Source organism: Kogia breviceps, chromosome 2, assembly GCF_026419965.1.
Source record: "Kogia breviceps isolate mKogBre1 chromosome 2, mKogBre1 haplotype 1, whole genome shotgun sequence".
Classification (NCBI taxonomy): Eukaryota; Metazoa; Chordata; class Mammalia; order Artiodactyla; family Physeteridae; genus Kogia; species Kogia breviceps.
This window is the reverse complement of record NC_081311.1, coordinates 98,735,692-98,748,218: the sequence shown is the minus strand read 5'-3', so window position 1 is coordinate 98,748,218 and position 12,527 is coordinate 98,735,692. Positions and strand designations below refer to the sequence as shown.

The 12,527-nt window shown below is 33.7% G+C and overlaps 1 protein-coding gene across 5 annotated transcripts in view; it reads left to right on the top strand.

The window, feature by feature from the left end:
- The window catches only part of DPP10 (dipeptidyl peptidase like 10), a 1,329,914-nt gene that overhangs the window by 1,000,196 nt on the left and 317,191 nt on the right, over window positions 1-12,527 (top strand). For all 5 annotated transcript variants that reach the window (XM_067025881.1, XM_059052403.2, XM_067025884.1 and 2 more), the window contains one exon: window positions 11,598-11,672. In XM_067025881.1, coding sequence (XP_066881982.1) covers window positions 11,598-11,672 — 75 coding nt within the window. The remainder of the gene's footprint in view (window positions 1-11,597; window positions 11,673-12,527) is intronic.

Genomic DNA, 12,527 nt, shown 5'->3' with positions numbered 1-12,527 from the left:
CTTCATCAATATTTTATTGTTTTCACAGTATAGGTCTTTCACCTCCTTGACTAAGTTTATTCCTAGGTATTATATTCATTATGAAGTGATTTTAAATGGGATTGTTTTCTTGCTTTCCTCTTTCTGATAGTTCATAAGTAGTGTATAGAAAAGCAACAGATTTCTGTATATTATTATTATATCCTGCAACCTTACTGAATTCATTTATTAGCACTAAACTTTTTTGGTGGATACTTTAGGGTTTTCTATATATAGGCTCATGTCATCTGCAAATAGTGAGTTTTATTCCTTCCTTTCCAGTTTGAATGCCTTTTATTGCTTTTTCTTGTCTGATTACTGTGGCTAGGACTTTCAATACTATGTTAAATATAAATGGTAAGTGTGGGCATCCTTGTCTTGTTCCTGATTTCATATGAAGAGCTTTCAGCTTTTCACAGTTGAGTATGATGTTGGCTATGGGTTTGTAATAAATACCTTTTTATGTTGAGATATGTTCCATCTACACATTTTATTCTTTATAAAAGAAATAGTAATTAAAGATTCATTTCATAGAGATAAACTTACATCTTTATACTATGTATACACTTACATATTAAGTAAAAAAAACAAAAAACAAATTCACATTGTAAGTTCTCTTTATTTGGAACAAAGCATTTATGTTTATAATCTCTCCTTCAGTTTAATACTATTTTTACAATTCTGTGGCTTTCTTCTTTCTTATCATTTGTTATGTCCCATAATTTTTACATGTCCCTTAAATATTAACATTTGAGATTTTATAAAATACAATATAATTACAATTAGAAATATTATTCTTAATCTCCCTCATTGACATGTTTAAGAAAAATATAGTGAAAACATGGTTGGAAAAAATATATATAGTATATTGACCTATCTGAAATGATAGTCACTAGCCACATATGACTATTTAAATTTATTTTTAAATTGATTATAGTCATGTAAAATTAAAAACTCCATCTTTTAGTGACAACAGCCACATTTTAAACATTCAATATCCAAGTGTAACCAGTGGCTGCCACACCAGATGATGTTCATACAAAGCCTTTCCATTACCATAGGAAGTTTTTCTGCACAGTGCTGATATACATGTATATATAATAGAAATAAAAGTTTTCCTCCATATCACTCAGTACTCCTCTTTGAGGGTAGCCATGTACATATTTCTGCTTATCAAAAATGACTCCAGAAATATGTCTGTGGTTCTTCTTACATCTGTACATAAACAATATATTTCAAAATATATGCACTGATGTGTGTGTGGGTATTTAATTTCAACAGCATGGATGGTATCCCCTTTTCATCTACTTAATAATAGAACCTGAAGGTCTTTTTATATGAATGCTTTTGTTTTTCTCTAATATCATTTAATGAGTACATAGAATTCCCTTGCATAATGCACTACCATATATTCATTTCTATTATATTCCTGTAAATACACTTGGCAACCATTTTTGAAATATATTTCTAGGCTAAATTCATAGCAGTACTATTGCTGGGTCAAAAGAAATGTCAATTTGAAATTTAATAATATCAAATTGCATTAATCAGATCCACCAATTAACCTACTCTGGCCGTCACTAGTATTGCCAACATATTAACTAATATCAATTTGGCTGATGAAAAAATAGAACTTAATTGTTATATTGATTTGCAATTATTGAATTATGAATGAGATTGAGCATTATCTTGTCATATGTGCCTTGACAATTGGTTCATTTTTTTCTATGAATTCCTTTGCATAAGCTTTTATAATTGGGACTTTGTAAGTGAGACCCATGTACAGCAGCATTTCATCTTTACATGTTTCTACTTAGCTTGAATCTCACTGGAATCATTCATTCACCGCCATCTGCAAAGTCCAGTGAAAGATTCTTTTTGTATTTCAAATGTCTTATTAGACCTGTATCTATTATTAACTGGTGGAAGAAGGAACGAATAATGAGCATTAGTGAAGGAGGAACAATGGGAGGATTTGTGAGTAAATGACTGTAATGAACTCATTTAGCTTTAAATACCTATTTAATATAAGAAAAAACATCTGCCCTATGAAGTGTTAGAAATGTACCCCTTAATTTTTCCCTCAGTTTTCAAAGTGAAAAAAAATTAATGCTAAAAAAAAAAAAAAAAAAAAAAAGAAGCGGGCAAACAAAACATTTTTCATGTCTTGGGCTTAATCTGACCTTTATCTGCCCATTTGAAAATGTGCGGAAAAAGGATTGATCTTAGCCTTCTATATATTTCATTTAAAAATATTGAAGTCTTAACATTTCTGAGAAAGGGACAATGCAAGAAATAACTTTTGACTTTGGGACACTAAAATGCAAAGATTAGTAAAGGACAACTCAACTGAAACTAATTTGCCCTGGAAATGATTTTTATATCTATCCTTACATTTTTGGTGAATGTCTAACAGAGCTCCTAAGTGCAGCTGAAGAGACCCAGAAGTGTTTTCAACTGTGACTGTTAGATAAGAATAGAAGAACTGTTTTCTTACTTTAGAGCTGGGGATTTGGGCTCAAGACATTGGATCTGGAGGCAGCCCCTGATTGTTCCTTATTGTCATTCCATTGGATTTGATGTGATTTTACAGGACCTCTTTCTTTCCCTAGTTAAGCAGAAAGTACTGTGCCACCACGGAAGTAAATCTGAAGTTGCTTTTTTCTTTTACTATTGCGCTTTGCTTTGGCAGATAAGGGTCAGTTATAATATATCTGCTTATTAAATGGATAATGACAAATGAGAAGGAAATGGAGAATCAACTTCTTTATGAGTCCTGAGCAGGAGGAGTAATAGTTCACCTGTTAATATACTCAAGAAACATTGATGTTCAGAGCTGAAAACCTGAGTCTTGTTATTCTTTGGTTTGGTTCAGAGTCTTCCTCTGAATTGTCACATCCTATAATTTTTTTTTGTTTGTATCTTGTATCTATTATAATCTCATGTTAAAATTAGAGTACGCCGACAGATATTTTAGCATAGTAAAGAATACCAAGTGGTAAATGATAAAGGCATGGTGAAAAGCATTAGTTAACTGAAAAATATTAGTGTGTAATTAATATAAAAAACTCCTCCAATTTTATTGAAAAATAAGCAAAAGATTTAAATACACTGTTCACAAAAGAAACACATCATTGATAAATGAAGAAACAAATGCTTCACATAATTTACAAACAGAAAAATGATAGTCAACAAAGAGATAGTATTTTGCACCTATCCCACTGGCAAAGTTTAACTCTGACATTACCAAGAACTGGAAAGAATGTGGAGAACAGGACTTCTTACACATTGCTAGTAGGAGTGTAATTTGTGTTTTTACTTTGGGTAACAGTTTGTCATTTTGTCTGAAGTAGAACATTCACACACCCTACAACCCACAAATTTCTCCCTAGATATATACATCATATGAAAATGGTTGCACATGTGCATCAGGAAAGAAGAACACAAAAGTTTATTCAGTCATAGTTGCAAACAACTGCTTTTCTCCTCAACTGAGCTTAGGATCTATTAATAGACATTTCTGATAAAGTGAACAATAAAGAATGACCTTTAGCTTTGGACCATTAAAATACAAGTTTAGTAAATGACAACTCAACCTTTAAACTAATATGCTCTGGAAATTATTTTTTTATATCCTTGGGTTTCTGATAAATGTCTAACTCAGTTTGGTTATATATATGTTTGCCTAAATGACATATTTAGTTGGTTTTGAGGAACCAGGCTGTCTATTATCTTCTTATATGTCCTTTTATCACAGCATTCTGTTACTGATTCATGCATATTTACATTTAGTTATAGCTCACTAATTTTTATAGGATATTCCATACTTTTATGTTATTTTCACATTATTGTATGGTTTGTCATTATTTTCATAGATTACAGCATATTTGTTGTTTATCTCATATTTAAGTTTAACTGGGCATGTTATATTTTTATTGGCTAAATTTATTACAAATGACACTGTCAAGAGACAAAAGTTATTATTAATCTAATTCTGTGCATCAAAGGTCCATTAAAATGAAAACAACAAATAAATATTATACTCTTTATATAAATAGTTTTATCAAAGATAAAAATAAGAGAGAAGAAAGTAGATATCTAACCTGATATTATTCTTGAAGAATATACCAGAATTTATTAAATATCAACAATTAAGTTTCTTTTTAGTTACTAACCTATGTTCTCTCTTGTTCTTTGGGATTATCAATGGTAATGCTAAACTAATGATGTCATACCAACTTTAAATGGGTCTTTGATCCATAAGAAAAATCGATCACCTGTCAACCAAAATTTAATCTTTACAGCACTAGTATTCTCCTATTTTTCGCTCATTTTTAAAGAAGATTCATCCAGGTTAAATTTTTTTATGAAGCAATATTGGTCATTATATTTTCTCTTCTTTTTAAAAATATGAAAATTTCAAAGTTCTTGGTAGCCACTTCCTGGCCTATGAGAGATATAAAATCACATTACTGACACAAATTCTTAAAATGTCCATATCATGTTTTAAAATAGTAACTCTATTAATTAGGTTTTCTCTCTAATATTTATCTGATGGAATATCATTGCAAAAATGTACTTAAGTAATTTGCTACTGGAAAAATCCAGTCAACCTGTCTTATAAGCATTGTATTGAACAAATTATATTAGGCCATTATTAGGAAAACTTATCGAGAAATTCTAATGTGATACTTTTTGGACTTTCATAACTTTTAATTTCTTTCTATATGCTGTATTTTTTAGCTCATTACATTTAGTGCATTACATTCTTTACCTGAATGTAATAACACCATTTAAGGTAAATTATGTTTGAAGTATTGTGATTAGAAAACATTAAGACAATTTGAAGAATCAGATTAGCATAACTGAACTTCAAAGGAATAATTTGTGTAAGTATGCAGTTTACAATATTCCTTAACTTCCTTCTCCAGCCTAAGCTTTCCTAATATGTTGTATTTTTGAGTGCAGAAATACTGACATTTTTCTCAAAGTCATCTTGTTGGCCCTTTTTTTTAAAGTTATTAACAGAATTCAGAGACCATTAGTTTTACCTTCTATTAAAAATAAAAATTGCTTTTTAAATGTTTTAGTGTATGGACTATGATCCAAATCAATAAAATATTAATTTGGCCATTCACATTTATTGAGCAATAAAGATATATGTGAGGTATTCTACATGAGTTAGTAACTACTGATTTAATAGTCTTAAAAACTACCTACTTGCACCATGGCATTTTCTCCATTGAGTTTTTTAATAAAATATTCTAGAATCAATAAAATGCATGGTGCCAAGGAAGAAAAATAGAGATGATCTATTATGTTTATACAACATGGATGTCCTAGGTATCACAAAGTAATATAATTCAGACACTATACTAATTAATTGGGTAGCTACGAAAAGAGAACATTTAAAAAATGCAATAAAAGGTCTGATTTTTGAAAAAATCTTCACATATAAACACAGTTATGGCTATAACAAACAAACATGGCTTTATTTAGAGCTGCAAGATTAAAAAAAAAACAATCTCTCTGACTCTTCCTTGTTTCTTTCATTTGAAGCCAGACAGAGAAAGAGAGTCCATCTTTGGTATCCCTTAATAGACTGCAATTTGGTTTGCCTTCTTTTCTGCCTTCTTTCAACCTTATTTTCCCTTTTTATCAATTATATAGTAACCATTCCCCTCCTGCCATCCACTTAAGGTCAACTGGTTTTTTTAAAATCTTTCCTCATGCTCATTTCATGATTATTCATAGACTGCATTGTAAAAGAAGCTTATTGACATTATATACTTAATCACATACTTGAAAAAATAATATTTTATTTTTCTAGAATAAGAGATGACTTTTCTAAACATTTTTGGTCAGTTATCAATAAGCTAAACATTAGATTAGGTAATGAGGGAAATTATAGCCAAATAAATTAAACATAAGGTGTGTGTGTGTGTGTGTGTGTGTGTGTGTGTGTGTGTGTGTGTGTGTGTAGGACTTTGGTTGGTTGAGGTGGAGAGAGCAGGAAAGAAAGACCCACAGGGTCCTCAAAGACCTACTTTCTTGTTTTCATCCTTCTATATCTGTTGAAAATGTACCCACCTACACTTTAAGACTTAGCAGATTCTCCAACTCAAGTTCTTGGACCAGTAATTGTTTTTTTTTTTTGTAATAGAGGTGCCTATACATATTTTTATCACCAGCATGTTACAAGATCTAGAATAACACTCACCTGAACTGTACTGTTCTTATGCATCTGTCATTTCTCAATCTTAAGGCAACCAAGTCTTCTACCAGCTTTTGTTAATTGTAATCCAATCTCTTGTTCTTCTCTTACTCATTCTTTTCTCAGCCTTAAGTCATACAAATGCATATTTTATATGTTCTGGCACTTCTGACATTTACATTTGTGTTTAATGATTTCTTGCCATGATATTCAATATCTGACATATTGGAATACCATCATTGTCTGGTTTTACCTCTGGTTGTAATGTTTCTGACAAGAATGAATCATTGCAATGGAGCCTTTTAATAGGGGCATTACTGTGGCAGTAGATGTAAATGGAGGTTCCAAACAAACCAGAAGAGCAATAATAGAAGTGATCAGTGATTAAGTGAACTGCACATATAATTGTATACTTATGACTCAGGCGAATCACGCACTGAAAAGGACAGAGAAGACTTAAAGAGGGAGAATTAGAATGATATTTGAGAGAAATACAGCTTGAATAAAGAGCAGGGAGAGGTGAAGTTATTATGGCAGGTGGAGCAGGTTTACTTGTAAAAGTAATCATAAACATTACTCTGAATAACTGCATTGTTACTGATCCACTCATAGTAGAACATGTTGTTTGAGAGGTTTTGCTCCTTTTGTCTGATGAGGATGAATTTACATTGAATGTAAACTTTCATCTAGTACTCCATTAAATCCCAGATATCTCTCTTAAACTCCAGACTTATGTACAAAAAGCTTGAATATCCCCTATTGGATATCGCATTAGGATTAAAACCATAGCATATCTAACTATGGTATGTCTAAAATTTTCCTCAAAATATGCCTGGTTTTTGCTTTTTCCCAAGTTAGGTTGCAGTAGCAACATTCACCCAGTGATAAAAACGTGAAAACCCAAAATTGTTTTGTACACTTTCTTCTTAGTCTTCAGATCTAATCAATAAATTCTTTTGTTTTTATCAGCAATCTCCCTTGCAGATGTACCCCCCTCCCTATGCCCTTACATCTTTCTTAACTTCTTGACGTTGCTTGTCTGGATTGTCATGAGAACTTCTTACCAGATCTCACTGACCTCAAGATGTCATCAGATCTAACTCACCCAACTGCCAGAGGAATCATTCTAAATTCAAATCTGATTCTGTTGCTTCCTTGGCTTTATATTTCACCATTCATGAAAACAGTGATTAGCTCTGCCATATTCGTGTTGGTAGTAATACATGTATAATGTTAACACTAAGCCATGGGGCTAGTCCCACCTCTCTGGGAATCTTTTAAAGCTACATGTACATTTTTAAAGGTTGTTCTCATAATGCAGTCTATAATTTCATTTAACTGGAAAACATGGGATGATGAAGTTTTCACTTACATTACCACCAAGTATATGAAAAATACACCACCTGTTTTTTAAATCTCATAGCATTGTTTCCACCCCCACCCCCACCCCTTATCCTTATGGCAATTTTTGCTTTACCAAAATTAAGCAAACTAGCAGCCCCTAGGCAGAATCTGGTACACATATATGTTTCAAAGTATCGGGCTATAATTTAAGAATCATGAGATTGTAAATTAACAGCTTGATTTCCAGCTTATCTTGAAAAACTTGGAAAGTTAGAAATACTGTATATAATTTCCTATAAGATAATGATTATTTGAAGGTGAGGGGCTACTGCCCCCTTTTGAAAAGCTGACTGCTCCATTTGTCCTCAGTTTACTCAGCTGCTTTCTTCTACCACACATCCAGTCTTTTAAGGCATTTGGGGTAGAGAAACACGGTGTTTGTCTTATCCTGCCCAATATGAGATGGGAAAGATTCTAGTGACTTTGTTTTTCAACTTTGTTAGCACCTTCAGTGTTTACCGTGGTGTTCATCTTATTTTGAATGTTCAATAAGTTAGTTTTGGTATAGTTGAATGATACATACAAATGAGGTGCTACAAAATCTTGCCAAGCTGCCTGAAAGCATGCATTTGTTTCTCAACTGATCAAATGTCTTGTCTCCCTTGTTAATTTGTTTAGTTAACCACCTACATATTTGTTTTCCTGTTTATCCCACCTTACTTGGCTTTAATCAAATGTTCCTAGATGGCAGAGTTCATGCATTTTAATGCCCTTTTTTCAAAAATGCATTAATAAGCATCATTGCTGAATAATACCGATAAACACATGTAGAAAATATTTCTGCATCATTTTATTACAATAGTAATTAAGTGATTAAATATGTAGGTAACATAATAGCATTATTGGCAATAATAGACTTCCCAAAACACTAATTTGAGGCCATATCAAGTTGAGACTCAACTGGAACTATATTAATGTCTGTAATTAGGGTCAATGTAGACCAAGGGGTCTCCGGTGGCTGCTAGGAAGGATTAATCACCCAGATGCAACAGACGATAACATTAATGGCCTAGGTTAAGAGGGATTTGCCTGAGACTTCCCATGGCCCTTGACTAAGAGGCAAGGATGTGTTTCTTATACGTGTATCATCTGCAAGTCTCTTTGCAGCAGCACCTGTGCACAACTCTAAGTTCGAAGTTTCAGCAGCTTGGGCCTCTGAAAAGGTATTTGGAAAGTTTCCCAGGTTGTATGCTGCAGAAGCTGAAGACAGTATAGTGATAATTAATAAAGTGCCAGACTGGATAATTGTAGGAACTGTAAAAGATACTAAAATGTTGTTACCAGAGGCTCAGATGCACCTGTGAATGTGTGACGTTAATTTGCGTGAGCAGCATTCCATGAGAGCGGATGGGGACAAGGGGGGTGAGATTTTCATTAAATGATTCAGACTTCAGACAGGGTTGCTCTCCAAAACAAGAGAGAGAGGGAGAGAGGAGAGAGAGGAAAGGGGAAGGGAGGAAGGAAAGAAGGAGGGAAGGAAGGGAGGAAGGGAGGAAGGGAGGAAGAGAGGAAGGGAGAAAAGAATTGACATAGGGCTTATGAAAGGAGTTCCTCCTGCATTCTTTCATTATGTATACTTCTCTGTGACCTTGACAAAAGTTTAATAACTGTATTATTAGCATTTTCTTATTCTTGTAGGACTGGAATGATGGCATTGCCCTTTTAACCAATTTTTAAATAACAATAAACCTCCTCTTGTGTAACAATATACCTCCTGATACTGCAATGTGCAATGCTGAGTGAGAGGACCTGTGTTCTATATGTCACCCTAAATCTCACACAGGCTAATATCTATCAAGTTTCAATATACAATAAGTTAATGAGAAAAAAAGAAAGGTTTAGGACGAAGATGCCTCCCTCACAGCTTTGTCATGGGGCGGGAGGTGGAGGAATTATTGAGAACCACAGAATTCTAAGCAGTTTCAGAGCTTATGCCAGATGATAGATCAATGGTAGCCCTACCGTTGTGATTGTTGTTTGTTGTTGTTGTTTTCATTATTATTGAAGTGGCTTTTCGAAAAAATGAAAAACAAATTCCTTGAGGTGAATTATTGCCAGTGATTATTCTGATCTTCTTCTAAGTGGATGGTACAGGATGGATGGATGTAGGCAACACCTCCTCTAAATCAACGTTACCATGTACAAGTATTTTCTCCCAGAGTACTCCATTCTCTTGCATATCTGGCTCAGAAATGAACAGACTGTGCTATTTCAACAACAATTCTCTGGGTGACTTACAGTTCAATCCATTCTGATACTAACTACTCAGAGTTAGTGAAGACCCCACGGGTTAAGGACTCAGTGCCTGCCAGCCTTTCAGATACCAGCTTCAAGGCCTGAGACCCCAGGCTACTTGCATTTTTATCGGACTTGGTTTACAGATTTGGTGGTTCTCACAGTCTCCCTTCAGATTTGATAATTTGCTAGAATGACACAGAAAGAACTATACTTAACGATTACCGGTTTATTATAAAGAATACAAATGAAAAGCCAGATGAAGAGGTAAATAGGGTGAATGGAGAAGGGTCCTAAGTACAGTCTCTGTCTCCGTGGAGTTGGGATATGTCCCCTCCAGCTACATTGATATGGTTACTAACAAGGAAGCTTCTGCAAATCTCATGGTTCAGAGGTTTTCTACTGAGGTTTTGTTACCTAGGCCTGATTGATTAAATCATTGGCCACATGCCTGAACTTCAGCTCCAGTTCCACCACCCTCCCTGACCTCCAGGTAGGGTTCAAAGTTCTCGCTCTCTAATCAGGTGGCTCCTTCTTCTCCAGAAGCTATCTTGCCACTCTTCCCCCACCCTCAATCCTGGAGTCATCTCATTAACATAAACTGTGTGTGGTCATAGAGGGCTAGTTATTAATTAACAAAAGATCCTTCTATCGCTCAGGAAATTCCAAGCATTTTAGAAGCTCTGTGCCAGAAACCAGGGAAAAAGACCAAATATATTCTTTATTATACCATGCAAATTTTTCCAGATAATGGTTCTTCTGAGTTTCTTATCCTTTCCATTGTCTTTGGGAATTCCTAAGTACTAAAACCTTGACTTCACCCTTTTCTGTTTTTCTTGGAGACCAGTGTTGTTGAAACTGCCCAGACATAAAATGTATACAATTATTTATACCTGTATTTCTCTGTAAAAACCATACAAAGTAGTTTGCTTAAAATCCATATACAGTTTATTTTATTTTTTTGTTTGCGTTTTATAGGCAGCAACTCAATTTGCTTGCCTTCTCTTTAGATATGAAATTACATGTAATCTCTATCCCAAATAAAACCCTTTTCCCACTCTCAGTGTATTTATCCTTCACTTTATGTTCAAGTCTTTCTAACATTGGATTTATTCAATGGTAAAATAAAAAGCTCAGAATTAAACATGTGTAGTGTATTTGTTTATATTTCTATACCACATATATATTTAGTATAATCAATTATGTATTTGTGTTTTAATCTGCCTCACCCTGGGAGTTTCCTTTAAGGAGATTTTGTCTTTAACATATGTCTTTTTAAAAATATAAATATACAACCTGTGAAAAAACAAAAGTTCAGAGACAGAAAATCATGACACCACAGAATGCCACTATTTCTTTTCCTTTTGATTAATCCAACATGCAAATATAAAAGCATTTTGGTTACTTAAGAAGTTCAATGATGTTTCGCTTTTTTATTCTTATAAATGAAGATATTAACTTAGTCTTTAAGTGATAACATGTAGGGGAGATACGTTAGCAAAACTTTTCTTAATGAAGTGTCTAATATAGCCTCTCCAAGTTTCTATATCCATCTGTAAGGTCATACATATGTACATGCCTGTGCATACTTATAATACGAATGAGAAAGCCTATTTTACAATGTTATGAGGAGAATGGACACCTTTTTTTATACTTATACATCCAGATGCATGTTAATCTTTCTGTTATTAAGCTCCTTAAAATAATTGTTTCTTTTTATTTCTAGGTAACCTTCAAAGCATCAAGATATTCAGTTTCACCAGATTTAAAATATGTTCTTCTGGCATATGATGTCAAACAGGTAAAGGAGTGATCTTTGAAAAAATTTTTTTCATTGTATGTTGCATTCAAGTGACAGTTCATAGTTGTGTTGCATTCAAGTGACAGTTCATAGTTTTCCTTGGTCATCTACTCAACTAGAGAAAATTTGACATATCCAGTAGGTGCAGGTGAATACTGATAACCGATATTGCACAAGAGAGTTTGGGCAACCATGTCCTTTCTTCCACACCCAGCTGGCAAATAACTGGAACAATCTGCTAGGTGCCTGTGCTGGTCCAAGTCCATCTCTTTTAGAGGAGAGTGTGGCAGAGCTTAGCAAATCCAATAAATGGGGTGTTTGACAATTCCAGGATAAGCCTTTATATCTACTTGTGTTGTATGTATATGTAGATTAAGGGGTTTCCTAATGGCTGCGCCTGAGCTGCAGTGTGTATTGTGGGAAGAGCTGGTGAAAACATGATTCAGTTTATGGTCAAAGGATTCTTTGTTGGTTTTTGAACATAAGCCTTGTGGTTGTAGAAATTTCTAAAAGTGGGGCAAGGCAAGGAATCAATTCTGAACAATAAAGTGTTCTAATTGCAATTAGTATTTCATTATTCCATGTCAGCTCTGTAGCACAATTAGAGCAATATGTATGGTTGTGAGTATTTTTACTCAGATATAATTTGCACTGTTCAAAAGCAAAGTAAATGTTGAAAAGGCAATTCAGCAGATTAGCTTCTGTAGAAAATAAATGATTTTGGAGATTATTCAAGAATGTTTTGTGTGCTTTAGGGCAGACAATAAAAATTTATGGACTTAAAGCAGGAAACCTCATATAATGCATTGAAACCCTTTGAGCACATGACATTTTACTGTTCAAAGAACCTTCTAC